At 47.7% G+C, this 19,361-nt stretch overlaps 1 protein-coding gene across 1 annotated transcript in view; it reads right to left on the reverse strand.

Moving 5' to 3' along the window:
- The window catches only part of lrrc7 (leucine rich repeat containing 7), a 331,365-nt gene extending 314,860 nt beyond the window's left edge, over nt 1-16,505 (reverse strand). Inside the window, exons 1-3 of the mRNA XM_078561876.1 lie at nt 16,454-16,505; nt 16,323-16,349; nt 8,152-8,354 (exon numbers count right to left, since the gene is read on the reverse strand). Of these exons, the coding sequence (XP_078418002.1) occupies nt 8,152-8,354; nt 16,323-16,349; nt 16,454-16,505 (282 nt within the window). The remainder of the gene's footprint in view (nt 1-8,151; nt 8,355-16,322; nt 16,350-16,453) is intronic.
- Between the last annotated feature and the right edge of the window lie 2,856 nt (nt 16,506-19,361).

Below are 19,361 nucleotides of genomic sequence, written 5' to 3' on the forward strand. Positions count from 1 at the left end.
CTTATCTAATCCCATTTACCAGCACTTGGCCCATAGCCTTGAATGTTATGACGTGCCAAATGCTCATCCAGGTACTTTTTAAAGGATGTGAGGCAATGCGCCTCCACCACCCTCCCAGGCAGCGCATTCCAGACCATCACCACCCTCTGGGTGAAAAAGTTTTTCCTCACATCCCCCCTAAACTTCCTGCCCCTCACCTTGAACTTGTGTCCCCTCGTGACTGACCCTTCAACTAAGGGGAACAGCTGCTCCCAATCCACCCTGTCCATGCCCCTCATAATCTTGTACACCTCGATCAGGTTGCCCGTCAGTCTTCTCTGGTCCAACGAAAACAACCCAAGTCTATCCAACCTCTTTTCATAACTTAAATGTTTCATCCCAGGCAACATCCTGGTGAATTTCCTCTGCACCCCCTCCAGTGCAATCACATCCTTCCTATAATGTGGTGACCAGAACTGCACACAGTACTCCAGCTGTGGCCTCACCAAGTTCTATACAACTCCAACATGATCTTCCTACTTATGTAATCTATGCCTCGATTTATAAAGGCAAGTGTCCCATATGCCTTTTTCACCACCCCACTAACGTGCCCCTCCGCCATAAGAGATCTATGGGCACACACAGCAAGGTCCCTTTGTTCCTCAGAACTTCCTAGTGTCATGCCGTTCATTGAATACTTCCTTGTCAAATTACTCCTTCCAAAGTATATCAACTCACACTTTTCAGGGTTAAATTCCATCTGCCACTTATCTGCCCATTTGACCATCCCGTCCATATCTTCCTGTAGCCCAAGACACTCAACCTCACTGTTAACCACCCGGCCAATCTTTGTGTCATCCGCAAACTTACTAATCCTACACCCCACGTAGTCTTCTATGTTGTTTATATAAATGATGAATAATAGGGGACCCAGCACTGTACACCACTGGACACTGGCTTCCAGTCACTAAAGCATCCTTCTGTCATCACCCTCTGTCTCCTACAACTAAGCCAATTTTGAATCCACATATCAAATGACCCTGTATCCCTTGTGCATTTGCCTACTTTATAAGTCTCCCATGTGGAACCTTGTCAAAGTCTTTGCTGGAATCCATATAAACTACATCAACTGCACTACCCTCATCTACGCACCTGGTCACCTCCTCAAAAAATTCAATCAAATTTGTTACGCATGACCTCCCTCTGACAAAGCCATGCTGACTATCCCTGATCAAACCTTGCCTCATAGATTCTCTCATTCAGAATTTTCTCCAATAGTTTCCCTACCACTGATGTGAGACTCAATGGCCTGTAGTTCCCTGGCTTATCTCTACAACCCTTCTTAAATAGCGGAGCCACATTAGCTGTTCTCCAGTCCTCTGGCACCTCCGCCGTGGCTAGAGAGGAATTAAAAATTTGGGTCAGAGCCCCTGCGATCTCCTTCCTTGCCTCAGCAGTCTGGGACACAAATCATCCGGACCTGGAGATTTGTCCACTTTTAAGCCTGCCAACACCTCTAATACCTTGTCACTCCCTATATCAATTTGCTCAAGAACCTCGCAGTCTCTCTCCCCGAGTTCGATACCTTCATCCTCATTCTATTGGGTGAAGACGGATGTGAAGTATTCGTTCAACACTCTACCGATGTCCTCTGGCTCCATCCATAGATTGCCCCCTTGATCCCTTATGGGCCCTACTCTTTCCCTGGCTATCCTAGCTAGACCCAGACGCCGCCTTTCATTCCTGCTGATGACCGAAAACCAATGTCGCCAAAGACTGCGCATGTCTAGGGAACTCGTCAATCACATCTGCTAGCTGCTGCAGGATTTGGTGCCACGGGGAGATGGAGGGCATCCACTGCCTGTGGCTGTGAAAGTGACTGCAGTGCTCCTTTCAGCGCTCCACAGGTGACCTCTGTGGAATATCACAAGCCTCCACCCACAAATGCGCGTCTATGAGGTCACGGAGGACATCTTCGTGAGGGAACACAACTTTGTGCATTTCGCCCAGGACCAGGAAAGCCAGGATGCAAGAGTGATTGGATTTGCCCAGATGTGGCACTCCGATCTCTGTCGCAATAAGCAGTCAACTATGTCAACCATAAGGGCTTCCACTCACTGAATGTTCAGCTGCTGTGCAACCACCAGAAATGCAACCTGCATGTCAGGGTCCACAGATGCAGGGATGGCTCCTAGGGAACGAGGGCTATCTGCTACGTGGCTGATGACACCCATGCGGCAGCCTCAGACTGCAGCAGAGCAAAGGTATAACAAGGTTCATGCTGCAACTCGCACCTTGATGGAGCAAACCATTGGGATGCTGAAAATTAAGTTCCGGTGCCTGGGCCAGTCTGGTGTAGCCCTGCAATATAATCCACAGAGGACGTTACACATCGTCATTGCCTGCTACACCTTTACAACCTGGCGTTGCAACGGGGAGAGGAGCTGGCTGAGGAGATTGAAGAGGACTTCGATGCGGATGAGAGTGAGGAAGTCCTCGAAGGCGACGATGAGGCCATCACACTGGCCAGATAAGGCGTTCGGGAGATCCTCATAACTGCTAGATTTGTGGAGGATGATGACGACATGCATAGGTCCTCATGTTGCATATGTGAAAGTTTGACTTCAGTCTGACTTATGGCAGCGCGCATACCCTCTGTGATAAGGTTCCTGTCATGGAGCTGCAGCGGAGGCCCTAATAGTTGCTCAATTCCAGGAGGACAATAACATGCAATGCAGACACTCCATAGATCTTTATATAGCCTCTGTGAATGTCTGACTCCAGTCTGGCAGCTCGCTTGCGCTCTGTGATCAGGGTTATATCATGGAGACGCAGCCGTGAAACTTTAAATGCACCTGATCCTTTGTCAGCTTTCAGCACCTGACCTCTTCAGGAGCATAGCTCACTGGTCACAGATGCTGATGAGATGGGGGGCCAGCCCCACCTTAAAGGTGCTGAGAGCACACAGAGAGAATGACAGAACTCTGTGATGCTTGCCCGCGACATTCTGGCAGCAATGGCAAACACCATCGAGGTGCAGGCGTCAGTGATGTGTCCAGGGAATGTGAGGCCAGACCATCACTTTGGTCTGAAGGCTGCACAAAGCACAGGGAAGAGGCCCTTGACTGAGATACCTGTCATTATCTTGTGCAGAAAGATTTCACATCTGAGTGACACAAACACTGCTCATCAGAACAAGGAGCCATAGGCAGGAGGACATTCTTTGGAGTTTATTGACAATAGTGAACATTATGTTGAAGTTTTGATTAACACCCGTGCCCAGACTGTGCAATTACATCTTCTTAACCTTCCTAACCCTGCCACTACATCTTGGTGCTCCCTGGACATCCACAGCAGAGTGGAGGCAGCCTGCTGACTGCTACGCCCTGTCTGTGATAACCTTGGTAGGCGATATCTGGTGGGCCGAGATCTGGAGGGCCTCAGCCTGCTTTTGGTGTCCTTCTGTGTGGCAGTAGCACCCTCCTCAGCCTGTGATGCTGGAGCTGCCAGGGTCACAGGATGGGCCAGAAACCCCGGATGAGCCGGATAGTGCCGGAGTCACCTGCGTGGATGGCCTCGGGGTGTGCACCTGCTGATCCTCCTAACTATGGGTGCCCAAGGGCCCCTGGCTGACTCTTTGAGGACAAGGGGTATCTGGAGTGAGATCAAGCTGCCCCACACCCCCCTCAAATACACACTGTTTCAGGCCAACTATGCCGTCAGCAATGGAGTTCTGCTCGCGCAGCAGTGCAGCGATGTCCCGGACCAAGGTGTCCATGTCGGCCGCCATCCTACCACTGTTGACCAGTGTTGGTCTCAGTGTGTTGGCATGCTGGCACTAGCATGCAGGTGGATGGATGCCACCATTGTGCCTTGCAATCTGAGGAGTGCAGCGTACATCTGATGTTCCTGAGCTTGCCTTTGCAGTTCCAGCAACTGAGGTATGACCGAGTCTTCTGACTCGGACTCAGCAGATTTCTGGCCTCCAGCTGTCCTCCAAATGCCAGAAACCTGGGAAATCCCTGCCGCCGCCTGCTGTGGATCAGATGTGCTCACCAGATTGCAATCCCAAGGCTACTCTAAAGCTAGATCCCACTGAGGTGTGTGTCTCTGCGCTGGTGGAAGATATGGGTGAGCTCTGTGACGGGGCTTCAATGAAAGTGCCTGCAGATTGCTCTTCAGGGGTTTCTTCGGGGCTTGATTGGAGGCCCTGGGGTTGTGGACTCAGTCAGCTGTTCCCAGATGTGCCTGTGGAAGCAAGGTGAGATAATTAGATAATTAATAATAATTATGAGATAATTAATTGGCAGGGGACTGCAGAACAGGACACATCACTCATAACATGGTTGTCTGATGGATGTTGCACTGCTGGATTCTCACTTGGTAGAGCAGCGCCAACCTCACCGTCAGCACAGGAATGGTCCAGATCTTCGCCGGCCGGCTAGATGGCTCTATGTTCAAAGCCCCTGAGGACCTTGATTTTGGACATTCCTCCGCCAGTCTGCGTCCTATCCCTCTTGTTGTGTGCCAGCTTGTCCTGCATGAATAGAGATGGACAGAATGTAAGCAGGACGGTTGTCAGGCCAGATGATAAGTATGTGTGGCATGTGTGGGTGGTGAGTGGTGCCATGGACAGGATGAGGACAATGAAGGTGTGTATGAGAGATTGAATGGTGATGTCCCTTGCAATGAGTGAGGTCCCTGTGGATGTATGATAGGTTTGTGAGTGCGTGAGTTGAAAGTGATAAAAAGAGTGACTTACACTGGTGGAACAGAGAAGATCATTCATCCTTTTTCGGCACTGGGTGGCCGTCCCCTTTCGTTAGGCATTGGCGCTGACCACCACTGCCGCCACCTCCTATGCTGGATGAATAATGTTGCTACCCATCCTGTGCCAAGACCAGAGTTAGAGGACATTACAGTTGACTTCCACTGCGTCCAAAAGACATTCAAGGGACCCGTCACCCGGGGGGGCGGCGGTGGGGTGGTGCTGCAGTCTTTTTGCCTTTCAGGGCCATGTTTTCTTTGCAGCAGTCCTTGTCTGGAAGCACTGAGATATGTACACGTTATTTCACTTTAAACATGGCGCCCAGTGTGATGAAGCAGCGAGGTGATGGTGGGTGAATGAGAGCCGGCCCACCATTGAAACAAAATGTTTCCCCTGGACTCCCTCCCACCCACCCCCCACGCCACACCCCTTCCTTCCCCTGGACGCCCTCCCCTCTCCACACCTCTTCCTCCCCCTGACACTCTCCTCTCTCTGCACCCCTTCCTCTCCCTAGACACCCTTCCCTCGCTGCACTCCTTCCCCTCTCCACACTCCTTCCCTTACACCTTCCACCCCCCCTTATACCTACCTCCCCATGTGCCGTCTTCTCTCCCGTTACCCCTCCTTCCCCCTCCCTGTTCTCCCTCCCCTCCAACAGCTTCATTCCCACCCCCCAACCTCACCCACCCTGGCACCTTCCCACCCCTCCCAACCTCATCCCCCCACACCTCTTCCTCTCCCAGCCAATCCTAGACCTTCCTCTCCCACCCCCTTGACCAACATTCGTTCTGAGCATCAATGCTGACTTCAATTTTTGTGCGCTGCTTCACAGCAGACCCATGTCCATGAGATTCCACCCAGCATGGATGTTCCTCCAGTGTGCCGTTGCTATCAGGCTCCAGCATCTTCTGCTCCTCAGATGTCCTCAATGTGAACAATGTAATTCCCCACTTTTGCACTTCACACCTCACACTTGTCAAGATGTGTTCTACACCGGCATGTGTTCCTGCCAACGTAGGCAGGCAATCCAGAGAGGGCTGAGCGGACGATCATGAAACCGATTGCGCCATTTTGTCCACTCACGCCACCATACACGCCCGACGCCTGAGGGCACAGAAAATCCCAGCCAAAGTCATTTATTATGACTATCCGTTAAAGTGGTAAGCCTGTTTTGGGATGGTAACAAATTGCTTGAGCTAATGTGGAAAACTATTAATGTAAAACTTCCAATTAAACCGATAATTGTTAATAAGACAATGCAGCTGAGGCACAGTCCTGACAATATGACAGAAGTAAAAATGAGAAGATTGATGAAGCGTTCAAAGATATCAACTCCTTCATGCTGTCTGGCTTGGTGATTCTTCACAATTTCAATGCTGAGAAAAACCACCAGCGTTTAGTAATTAAATTAAAGTATTCCAAAATTAAAAGATGGGCAGAATAAAAGGAAGTTTTAGTTAACAACAACTTAAGTTAAAGAGAGATTGTTGCTGCTTTCAAGAAGAAAACGTAATTGCTCAGTTTAGGAAGAGTTCTTCCATTGGCAAATGCACATTCCACTGTGGAACTGAGACATACACAGCAAGATGGTCTCAATTACAACCCATGAGGGGAGTTTTAAGGACCCCTGTCACCATATTTGCAGGCGGGGGGCAGGGCATATAAAATAAAACAGGTGGCTAGCCCACTGCTTTCCTGCCACCACCAAGTTGTCTTCCATGTTACGGTGGGCAGGTAAGGCATCAGCTAGCTAATTAAAGGCCAGTTAAGGGCCTCATTCCACCTCCACAGCTATAATATGTTTTTTTTATTCACTCACGGGATGTGGGCTTCATTGGCTAGGCCAGCATTTATTGCCCATCCCTATTTGCCCTTGAGAAGGTGGTGGTGAGCTGCCTTCTTGAATCACTGCAGTCCATAGGTGGTGTAGGTACACCCACAGTCATATTAGGCAGGGAGTTCCAGGATTTTGACCCAGCGACAGTGAAGTAACGGCGATATATTTCCAAGTTAGGATTCTGAGTGACTTGGAGGGGAACTTCCAGGTAGTGGTGTTCCCATCTATCTGCTGCCCTTGTCCTTCTAGATGGTACTGGTCATAGGTTTGGAAGGTGCTGTCTAAGGAGCCTTTGTGAATTCCTGCAGTGCAACTTGTAGATGGTACACACTGCTGCCACTGTGCTTCAGTGGTGGAGGGAGTGAATGTTTGTGGAAGGGGTGCCAATCAAGCTGTGCTTTATTAGCTGATCTGGATTAGTCAGTCTCACTGAAAGACATTGTCATTCACACATGAATAATAATCACCTGGGCAAGGTATCAGGAGGCAGTTGGCACCCATGGAAGCATCCCAGTATATAAATCAAATTGTTTAGGAGTGTAAAAAGTAAACTTGGAAATAAAATAAATTCTACCATTAAATGATGAAATAAGAACATTCTTCAAGTCACCAATGCACTGGTGCGGCCTTGACATTGCCCGTTTCCATCTCTGCTTCAGCTCATCTGCTGCTTAAACTCTAATCCATGCCTTAGTTACCACTTAATTTTTACAATACCCTCCTGGCTGCCCTCCCATCTTCCATTCTCCATAATCTTGGGATCACCCAGAATTCAGTGCTATACAGGATACAGGCAGCAAAGTCCTATTCACCCATCACTTCTGTCCTTGCTGACCTACACTGGCCTCTGGTCTGACAATGCCTCCATTTTAAAATTCTCTTTCTTGTTTTCAAATTATTTCATGATCTCACCGTTCCTTGTCTCTGTTCCACCCCCAACCTTACAACCCTCTGAGATTTCTAAGCTTCTCCAATTCTGGCCTCTTGTGCATTTCTGATTTTAATTGCTCCATCATTGGGGACTGTGCTTTCAGCTGCCAAGGCCCTAAACTTTGGAATGTCCTCCCTAAACCTCTGCATCTGTTTACCTCTTTAAAGATGCAGCACCTACCTTTCTGAATCAGCTTTTAATCACCTGTCCTAAGTTTTGTTTGATAATATTCCAGTGAAGTGCCTTGGGACACTTTATTACACAAAAGGAGCTATGTAAGTGCTAGTTGTTGTTGTTGGGTGAACATCCCTTATTGTACCAATTACCCTGAGTTATATTCCTCATATCATTCATCTTTATACCTGTCTGAGTAACACGAATTAACACCAGTCAGGCCTATGAGCACTAGGAGGTTGGGTTAGAGTACTCAGTAATTTCACACAGGACCCTTAAAGCCGGCAGAAACAGGAATCATTCATAGCATCAATACAAGCCAGGTTTGAATTCAGATCCCAGAGATGAAAGGTCAATCCTTAATTCATTGCTACACCTCATTGTCCAAATAATTGTTTTAACTTGAAGCATTAATTGTGTAACTACAACAAAAGTACACCCAGTATGTTTGTCTCGTCCTACCTTGGGCAGTTCCTCTATCTGATTGGCATCTAAATAGAGCTCTTCCAAAGAACGCTCAAAATTGAATATCTCCTTTGGTACATGTTGAAGGCTGCAGTGGGAATAATCCAATACTGAGATGACTTCTTCTTCACCCCGGAAACATCGGCAGGGTACCAGGCGGCCAATAAGTTTCCTCTTTGTTGTCATCTCCAGACACTGCACTGCAATATCACAAGAATAGACACCAGTGAATGGGGGGAAAAAAGTATGGTTAGAACAACTACAAGAACATTAATAAAATAATTCATCTGCATTTCTGACACAAAATCTAAACAACAGTGCTAAGATTTTCCCCCCAGTATTTCCTCTCTTTTCTTGAAGGTAGTGAAAAAGCTGGGGGGTTGGGGGGAGGGGTATTGCCTTTTTCTGGTACTGTCCTAATTGACCATTCTTCATATGATGCCAATGAGCGTTTGGTGGAATGCTATTCAACCATAGTCACAAATGATCCAATCCTTGGCTGACAGACAGACTGATAAAGGAGGAAATCATCAAACCTCATAACTGTATATAGTCAAAGCTTTAAGGTGCAATCTAATCCATTTGTAATCTTGATTTATAACATTTTTTACTAAGGATGCTAATATTTTTTTAAAATATGTACACATTAGCTGGGCGATGTGGTTTTGGATTTCTACTATCCTTTGTTGAAAGAAATTGGTTCCTCACATCACCTCAAGCTCTAATTTTAAGGTGTGGCCCCCGACTCCCCAACCAGAGGATATATGTTTGTTCCATCTACCCTGTTAACTCTTGTAGCCATCTTGAACACCTCAATTGGATTGCCCCTTAATCTGCCATAGTGAAAGGAATACAAGCCCAGTCTATGGGTGGAATCATCCGTGTCCACTGGTGTCGTGCGAGTTCGGTGACGTGAGCAGACTATATGGGGAAAAAGCCAAAAATCGGTTTCATGACATTGTGAAACCAGTTGCGATCATCCGCTCAGCCCATCGATGGTGGGCTGCGTTTCCTGCCATCGGATGTTGGGAACCTCATTATAATACATTAGCATATCATTATAAGGCTAACCCGTTGGATTCAACCCGCCGCCCGCTGAATTATCCATCCAGGTTAGCGTGATTGCATTCCAACGTGTTTCACAATAGCATATAAAAAGTGTGCACTTTGCGGGCTGCACTTTGAGGGAAACTCGGAGGTAAGTGCACAGAACTGTGGCGAAGCGCTCGTGAGGGACGCCTGTTGGACTTCAAGGTTCAGGTGCGTTGGCGGGGGGCAAGGGCCGCCCTGCAGTTGAGGTGACTTTTGTTGGGGGGGAGGGCAAAGGCTGCCCTGCAGTTGACGGTAGCGCACAAGCACGTGCAGGGTTGGGGGAGGAGTGTGGGGGAGGTAAGCGGCCACACATTAGGGACACCTTGTATAAAGTGACCATTCCTCTGCAGCTGAGACAGTTCAGATGCAGCCATATTTATATGATTGGAGTCAGGCCTCTAGGTTATCTGCCTACTCAAGCAATGCAAAAGCATCAAAGTGCCACCAAGTTCTCCAGAGCTTTTCAACCCTCGGGCACAAGCTGCAAACTAATGAGCATTTTAGTGGACTACTGAACACTTGGACAACTGGGTACGTTGTATAATCACCCTGCTAAAGCTGGCCATGGAGCAGTCACTGGTGAAGGCGCTCACAGCCCCTTGCAATATCATCATCCTGGTTTAGACCAGTCTCCCCCATGGTTCAAGCTAAAAGTGCAGCTTTGTAGCGTGGGTTAGGAGAATGCCTGCGCCTGAGCTGAGAACACAGCATGCAGTCCAATGGGCAAAGCTGCCGCCAATTGGTCAGGTGGAGTAGGGTGGAGAAAGGTGGGGTTTTGCAGCACACTAATCTCTGGATCCAAGTGGTGGCCAGCACTCTCCACAATGCATTAAGAGGCCTTCAGACTTAGCCAAGAGAGGTTCTTCCTTCACCCAAGCTAACCCACATGTCTCTCCCTCTTTCATCCTGCAGGAGGAGTACAGCAGAATAAGACCATAGGAGACATAGGAGCAGAAATTAGGCCATTTGGCCCATCGAGTCTGCTCCGCCATTCAATCATGGCTGATAAGTTTCTCAACCCCATTCTCCCGCCTTAACCTTTGATCCCCTTACCAATCAAGAACCCATATATCTCAGTCTTAAATACACTCAATGACCTGGCCTCCACAGCCTTCTGTGGCAATGAATTCCATAGATTCACCACTCTCTGGCTAAAGAAGTTTCTCCTCATCTCTGTTCTAAAAGGTCTTCCCTTTATTCTGAGGCTGTGCCCTCGGGTCCTAGTCTCTCCCACTAATGGAAACATCTTCCCCACGTCCACTCTATCCAGGCCTTTCAGTATTCTGTAAGTTTCAATCAGATCCCCCCTCATCCTTCTAAACTCCATTGAGTATAGACCCAGAGTCCTCAAACGTTCCTCATATGTTAAGCCTTTCATTCCTGGGATCATTCTCGTGAACCTCCTCTGGACCCTCTACAGGGCCAGCACATCCTTCCTGAGATACGGGGCCCAAAATTGCTCACAATATTCTAAATGTGGTCTGACCAGAGCCTTATAAAGCCTCAGCAGCACATCCCTGCTTTTATATTCTAGTCCTCTCGAAATAAATACCAACATTGCATTTGCCTTCCTAACTACTGACTCAACCTGCAAGTTAACCTTAAGAGAATCCTAGACTAGGACTCCAAAGTCCCTTTGCACTCCAGATTTCTGAATTCTCTCCCCATTTAGAAAATAGTCCATGCCTCTATTCTTCCTACCAAAGTGCATGACCTCACACTTCCCCACGTTGTATTCCATCTGCCACTTCTTTGCCCATTCTCCTAACCTGTCCAAATCCTTCTGCAGCCTCCCTGCCTGGATCATGGAGCCTGGTGAACTAGCTGTATGCCTCATGGTGTACAAAGATCAAAGACGGTGGAGAAGAGAGTGACTGAAGCGCCTGGCTGCGCAGAGTGAGGAGCAGCACCCTCTGGTAGAAGGGGCAGCTGGGGATCCCACACACGCAGCCGAAGAGCCACAGTGAGCGGTCGGTGGGTGGCACCTGGCTAGACCCAGGGTCTATAGACACCGCTTTTCATTCCTGCATATGACTGAGAAGCAGTGTCGCCGAAGACTGCACATGTCTAGGGAATGGGTTGGTCACATCTGCCAGCTACCGCAGGATTTGGCACCACAGAGACATGGAGGGCATCCACTGCCAGTGGTCATGAAAGTGACAGCGTCGCTCAATTTCTACACAAATGGCTTCTTTCAGGGTTCCACAGGTGACCCCTGTGGGATATCATAAACCTTCACCCACAAATGCATCCATGAGGTCACGGATGCTATCTTCACAAGTGCACACAAGTTTTGTGCATTTCTCCCGGGACCAGGACAGCCAGGATGCAAGATCGATTGGATTCACACAGATCTTGGGTTTCTCACAGGTGCAGGGTGCATTCGACTGCGCTCACGTGGCGCACAGATCTCCATCCTAACAGGTCAACTATGACAACTGCAAGGGATTCCATTCGCGGGTGCAGCTGGTGTGCGAACACCACAAACACATTCCTTAGGTTTGCACACAGTTTTCAGGGGGTGCACACAGTTTTCAGGGAGTGCACACAACTCTTACATTGTTAGTCGGTCACAGATCTTCCAGGGTCCACAGAAGCTGCAAGGATGGCTCCTCAGGGACAAGGGCTACCCGCAGAGGATGTGGCTGATGACACCCATGTGGCAGTCTCAGACTGCAGCAGGGCAAAGGTATAATGAGGCTCATGCTGCAACTCGCAACTTGGTGGAGCAGACCATCAGGATGCTGAAAATGAGGTCCAAGTGCTTGGACTGGTCTGGTGGAGCCCCGCAATACAGTCCACAGAGGGTGGCACAGATCGCCATTACCTGCTGCGCCCTTTACAACCTGGCGCTGCAACAGGGAGAGGAGCTGGCTGAGGAGCGGATGCAGGAGCTGGAGGTCTCCTCCAATGAGGAGGACATCAACGGTGAAGAGGGTGAGGAGGTCCTCGAAGGCGACAATGGCGGGGATGAGGCCCTCACACTAGCCAGACGAGGCAGGCATGCTCAGGAGGCCTTCATAGCTGCTAGATTTGTGGAGGATGATGACGACATGCAATGAGGAGACACCATAAGATCCTCACCTTCCATCTGTAAACGTTTGACTCCAGTCTGTCTTATGGCAGCGCACATATCCTCTGTGATAATGCACCTGTCATGGAGACGCAGTGGAGGCCCTAATAGTCGTTCGATCACAGGAGAATGATGACGACATGCAGCGAGGACACTCCAAAGATCTTCACATAGCCTCTGAGAATTTCTGACTCCTATCTGGCCAAGGGCAGCTCGCTTGTGCTCTGTGATCAGGGTCATCACCTCAGCCTAAAGGCAGACGGATTCCTCCATTATTCCTTGCAATCTGAGGAGTGCAGCGGACACCCCTTCCTGATGTTCCTGAGCTTGACTGCAGCTGCAGCAACTGTGACATGACCGAGTCCAGAAGCTCATCATTTGGCTCAGACTCAGCAAATTTCTGCTCTCCAGCAGTTCTCCAAGTGCCAGAAACCTGGGAAATCCCTGTTGCTGCTTGCTGTGGATCAGAAAGTGCAATGTGCTCACCAGATTGTGATCTCAAGGCTACTGTAAAGCTAGGTCCCACCGAGGTGTGTGTCTCTACGCTGGTGGACGGTGTGGGTGAGTACTGTGACGGGACTTCAAGAAGGGTGGCCTCAGATTGCTCCTCAGAGGTTTGTTTGGGGCTTGATTGGAGGCCCTGGGTCGTGAATTCCATCGGCTGTTTGACAGATGTGCCTGCGAAAGCAAGGTGAGATAATTATTGTGTGGCAGTGGCCTGTGAAACAGGACACATCACTCACAGCATGATTGTCTGATGGATGTTGCACTGCTGGATCTCATTTGGTAGAGCAGCGCCGACCTCACCGTCAGCGCAGGAATGGTCCAGATCCTCGCTGGCCGGCTGGATGGCTCTGTTTTCAAAGTCTGTGCGGACCTTGATTTCAGGCATTCCTCCACCGGTCTGTGACCTCTCCCTTTTGTTGTGTGCCAGCTTGTCCTGCATGAATAGAGATGGACAGAATGTAAGCAGGGCGGCTGCCAGGCCAAATGATAAGTATGCCTGGCATGTATGGGTGGTGAGTGGTCCCATGGACAGGATGAGGACAATGAAGGTGTGTCTGAGAGAGTGAATGGTGATGTCCCTTGAACTGGCAGTGAGTGAAGGCCCTGTGGACGTGTGATGGGTTTTTGAGTGTGTGAGCTGAGAGTGATAAGAAGAGTGACTTATGCTGCCGGAATGGAGGAGATCATTCATTCTCTTGCGGCACTGGGTGGCTGTCCTCTTTTGCAGGTCATTGGCGCTGACCACTGCCAATGCCTCCCAAGCCGGATTAGTGAGGTTGCTGCCCATCCTGTGGCCAAAGCAGAGGTAGAGGTCATCACGGTGAGCCTCCACTGTGTCCAAAAGGTGCTCGAGGGCCGCATCATTGAACCTGGGGACTGCAGTCTTTATGCCTTTCAGGGCCATGTCTTCTTTGCAGCAATTGTGGGCTGGAAGCACTGAGAGGTGTGCACACGGCTGGACTTTAAATATGGCACCCGACTTGATGAAGTGGCGAGGTGATGGCTGACGGGAGAATGAGAGCCCACCTGCCATGGAAACAGCGTGTTTCCGGGAATACATAATTAATGAGGTGGGTTTAGGATGATATGGTGTGAAAATCCACCATTGCGGCCAGCGGATAAAACATTGTTTTACCCTCCCGCTACCGCACTTAGTGTAAATCTGGGACGATTCCATCCTATGACCTGTCCTCATAATTTAGTCCTTCTAGCCCCAGTATCATTCTGATTAATCTGCTCTGCTCCCTCTCCAATCTTTCCTGAGGTTTAATGCCTAGAATTGTATGTAGAACTCTAAGTAAGGTTTAACTATATCTTTATGTAACTGCAACATAACTTCCATCTTTTTGTATTCCATGAGATAAAGGCCAATATTCTATTAGTCTATTTAATGATGTTTTGTACCTGTCCACTAGCTTTTAGTGATCTTTTACATGAACGCCTAAATCTCTCTGCTCCTCCACAGTTCCTAGCTTCTCACCGTTGAACTCCATCTGCCACAGTTTTATCCACTCACTTAATCTATTAATGTCCCTTCATAACTTTCTGTTGCACCAAACTTGGTGTCGTCAGTAAATTTGAACATGTAACTCTACACCTTCATCTAAGTTATTTATAAAAATGGTGAAAAACTGAGTCTCCAGTACAGGCCCCTGGAGACAACATTAGTCACATCCCATCAATTGGATTACATACTAACTACCCCTACTCTCTTCTCCTACTTCTTAATCAATTCCTTACTCATGTCAATAGGTTGCCTTCAATTCCAGATACTCTTAACGTGTGGAACCTTGTTGAATGCCTTATAGAAGTTCATATAAATAACATCGATAGATATATCCTCTGTGAGTACTTCTTCCCAATAGAGTGCTAAATTAGACTTAAATTCTGGAAATATAGGGCTGAATTTTTTGGGGCCTGCAAGAGTGGCAAAGGCGGCAGTGGAGGGGCCAGAAAATGGCTAGGGAAGGTGGAGTTGGCTTGCCTGTTGCCTTCCTGTCGCCATGGCATTCTGCCAGAAGTGATGAAGATAGAGAATAACCTTCCTGCCCCGAGGTCAATTTTGCCTCTTAAGTACCTCTTCCTGCTGCTGCTAGTCTTTTACCAGCGAAGTATGGGCCCTCCACCTCATGGGGAGACCACCTGGTGAACCCTGATGGCCTCCCTGCAGGCTCAGGAAAGACAGCCCTCCTGATCCAGTGCTATGGTCCATGGAGGGGCCTACTAGCAGCAATTGCTGCCTCCATGGCAACAAACCCTCACAAACCACACCCTCCCTCATCAGGGCATGCCTGATTGGCTTCGGCAACCCCTGGCCTCACTTATCTTGCAGCAAGAGGGGCATCCATTGCTGCATCTCTCTGCGAGGTGCAGTTCCAGCAATGGTCACTGCTCACAGGGTGCCGATGGAACTGAGGAGCTACCAGCCTTCTGATTGACCAGCAGCTCTTGGGGACAGGCTCTCTTCCTTTAAAGGGGAGAAGCCCTGACCCAAGTTCATTAGCTGTACAAAGGGCCTAAAATCCGGCTGAGGCTCCCCCAATTGGCTGAAGCAGGGTTGCCCGACTTTCTGGCCGAAACCCTGACAAAATCCAGCCCACACAGTAGATTCATCAGTATCTGCATAGTGAATAAATAAGTTAATATCTTTGCTGTAATCATTCATTAAAATTGATTCTGACAAAGGGTTTCATCTGAAATGCTAACTTATGTTTCATCTTTACAGATGTTGCTTGAGAAGAAATAAATAGCATGATCATGTAAACTGAAGGTATTCTATAGACCTTCAAATAGTGAGAGAGTGAGATAGAAGAGCAAATCTGCAGAGGAATCGCAGGGATTTGCGAGAATTCTAGAGTGGTGATTTTGGGGGACTTTAATTATCCAAACATCGATTGGGATAATGTTAGCTTAAAGGGTAAGGGGAATGAGGAATTTCTGAAATATGTTCCGGAGAACCTCCTTGACCCGTTGCTCTCCATCCAATTAGGGAGGAGGCAGTACTAGATCTGGTGCTGGGAAATGAGGTGGGCCAATTGAAACTTCTAAATTGGAAGAGGGCTAAGTTCAGTGGGATGAGAGGGGATCTAGTAAGGGTAAAATAGAACCAAAGATTGACAGGAAAAACTATAATGGGACAATGGATACTATTTAAGGAAGTGATGTTTCAGGTACAGGCTAGGTACATTCCAACAAGAGTGAAGGATAAGGGAACCAAAGCCAAGGCTCCTTGGATAATAAATGAGGTAGAGAATATAGTCATAAAAGATAGAGGGTGTATGATGCATGTCAGGTAAATTCTTCAGGCCAACTACAATAAGTAGAGAGGGGAAATGAAGAGAAAAATATTACTGACCAGGAGAGAATATGAGAATAGAATGGCAGTTAACAGAAAAAGAAACTCAAAAATCTTCTACTGGCATGTAAGTGTTGTACGGTATTAAGAGTTGGGGTGGGGCCTATTATGGGAAAGAGGGTGATATGTACTTAGCAGCACAGGGCAAGCTAGAATACTTAATGAGAACTTTGTATCACTATTTAGCAAGGAAGAGGATGCTGACAAAATGTTGATGGAGGCAGAGATTGTAGAGCTAAAGGATGCGATGAACATTGATAGGAAGGATGTACTGGAAAGGTTGTCTATGCTACCAGGCTGACTATGTCGCCAAATGGCTTGCATTCCAGATTGCTTAAAAAAAAATGAGAGTACAGATAGTGAAAGGATTTGCCATAATCTTCCAATATTCCCTACCCCAGCGGAGGTGCCAGAGCATTGGAGAGTGGCAAATGTGACAGCCTTATTTAAGAAAGGGTGTAAGGACATTCCTAATAATTACAGCCCATTCAAATCCCATTCATGAAACCCATTCAAAGATTTTTAATCCTCTCAAGTGTTCAACCTGTTATAAGAACAAAGTTCTATTTAGTAATCACATAAAAAACAGATAATCCTTAAAAGCCTCTTTAAATTGTCAATCAAAACATGAACTCAGCCTCCCTGCTGAGATATGTGCTTCTGTAGCCTTTGAAACTCAACCAAGCATTCATAATGACCTCAACTATAATAATAACCCTTGGGAAATGTCAACAAAGAAGCAAAAGAAGATAATGTTTCCTTCCAACCTATACCAGATGGACTGTCAATCAAAGCAGTACAACAGAGGGTTTTTTTTTTAACTCTAACTGAAAGTTTCAGCCTGTTTTTTTCATGTTTAAAGGGATAGAAATTTGAAAATCTTCAGAGCATGACACTTAAACAGACCTTATCCGCCCTTCACAAATGTTTATCTGTACTCCTTAAATTTGTGACTCCCACAAGGCCCTTGGAAGAGTGAAAATGGGGAACATTTGACCACAGCGCTAATTTTAAATAGCCCTTCTGAGTTAGAGCTTCCTGCCTGTGTGATTTACGCCCCACCCCTTCCCCCACCGGCAAAAATAGTTTCTGTCAGAAATGGAGGACTTCCACATCCAGGTTCTGCTTGCCACTTTTAACAGTCTTTGGACTGGGCCTGATGCCACAAAAATCTGGCCCTATGAATCTATGTGATGTGTATTTCCAACATTTTGAATTTCTGTTTTTGTTATAAATAAAACATTGATATTCAATTTACATGTCTGATATACCTTATCTACCATGTCAATAATGAAAAAAATATCTTACGGGGAAAAGTCGAACAGATTGGGCCTACACCCATTGGAGTACAAAAGAATGTGAGGTGATCTTATTGAAACATATAAGATTCTGAGGGGGCTTGACAGTAAATGCCAGGAGAATGTTTCTTGGGGAATCTTGAACTAGGAGGCACAGTTTAGAGGAAAGAGGTCTCCCATTTAAGGTGGTGATGAGGAGGAAATTCTTCTCTCAGAGGGTCATTAGTCTTTGGAATTCTCTTCTGCAGATAGCAGTGGAGGCTGGGTCAGTGAATAAATTCAAGGCTCAGTTGGAGAGATTTCTGGGAGTCAAGAGCTATGGGGGACAGGCAAGAAAGTGGCATTAAGGCCACAATCAGATCAGCCATCATATCATTTATATAGTTAGTCCAGTTCAGTTTCTGGTCAATGGTAACCCCCAGGATGTTGATAGTTAGGGATTCAGTGATGATAATGCCATTGAACATCAAGGGAGGGTGGTTGGATTGTCTCTTGTTGGAGATGGCCATTGCCTGACACTTGTGTGGTGCAAATGTTACTTGCCACTTGTCAGCCCAAGCATGGATATTGTCCAGGTCTTGCTGCATTTGGACATGCTTCAGTATCCGAGGAGTTGCCAATGGTTTTGAACATTGTGCAATCATCAGCAAACATCCCCACTTCTGACCTTACGATGGAAGGAAGGTCATTGATGAAGCAGCTGAAGATGGTTGGGCCGAGGACACTACCCTGAAGAACTCCTGCAGGGATATTCTGGAGCTGAGATGGCTGGCTCCAACAACCACAACCATCTTCCAATGTGCTAGGTATGACTCTAACCAGCGGAGAGTATTCTCCCTGATTCCCATTGACTGCAGTTTTGCCAGGGCTCCTTGATGCCACACTCTGTCAAATGCTGCCTTGATGTCAAGGGCAGTCACTCTCACCTCACCTCAGGAGTCCAGCTCTTTTGTCCATGTTTGAACAAAGGCTGTAATGAGGTCAGGAGCTGAGTGGCCCTGGTGGAACCCAAACTGGGCATCAGTGAGCAGGTTATTGCTAAGCAAGTGCCACTTGATAGCTCTATTGATGACCCTTCCATTACTTTACTGATGATCGAGAGTAGACTTACGGGGTGGTAATTGGATGGGTTGGATTTGTCCTGCTTTTTGTGTACAGGATGTACCTGGGCAATTTTCCACATAGCCGGGTAGATGCCAGTGTTATAGCTGTACTGGAACAGCTTGGCTAGGGGCGTGGCAAGTTCCGGAGCACAAGTCTTCAGTACTATTGCCGGAATATTGTCAGGGCCCATAGCCTTTGCCGTATCCAGTGCCTTCAGCCATTTTTTGATATCATGTGGAGTGAAACAAATTTGCTGGAGACTGGCATCTGTGATGCTGGGGACCTGCGGAGGAGACCGAGGTGGATCATCCACTTGGTACTTCTGGCTGAAGATTGTAGCAAATGCTTCAGCCTTATCTTTTGCAGTGATGTGCTGGGCTCCTCCATCATTGAGGATGGGGATAGTTGTGGAGCCTCCTCCTCCAGTGAGCTGTTTAACTGTCCACCACTATTCACGACTGAATGTGACAGGACTGCAGAGCTTAGATCTGATCCATTGGTTGTGGGCTTAGCCCTGTCTATCACTTGCTGCTTATGTTGCTTGGCACGCAAGTAGTCCTGTGTTATAGCTTCACCAGGTTGACACCTCATTTTTAGGTATGCCTGGAGCTGTTCCTGGCATGCCCTCCTGAGCTTTTCATTGAACCAGGGTTGATCCCCTGGCTTGATGGTAATGGTAGAATGGGGGATATGCCAGGCCATGAGGTTACAGATTGTGTTCGAGTACAATTCTGCTGCTGCTGATGGCCCACAGCGCCTCATGGATGCCCAGTCTTGA

Source organism: Cetorhinus maximus, chromosome 17 (assembly GCF_964194155.1).
Source record: "Cetorhinus maximus chromosome 17, sCetMax3.hap1.1, whole genome shotgun sequence".
NCBI lineage: Eukaryota > Metazoa > Chordata > Chondrichthyes > Lamniformes > Cetorhinidae > Cetorhinus > Cetorhinus maximus.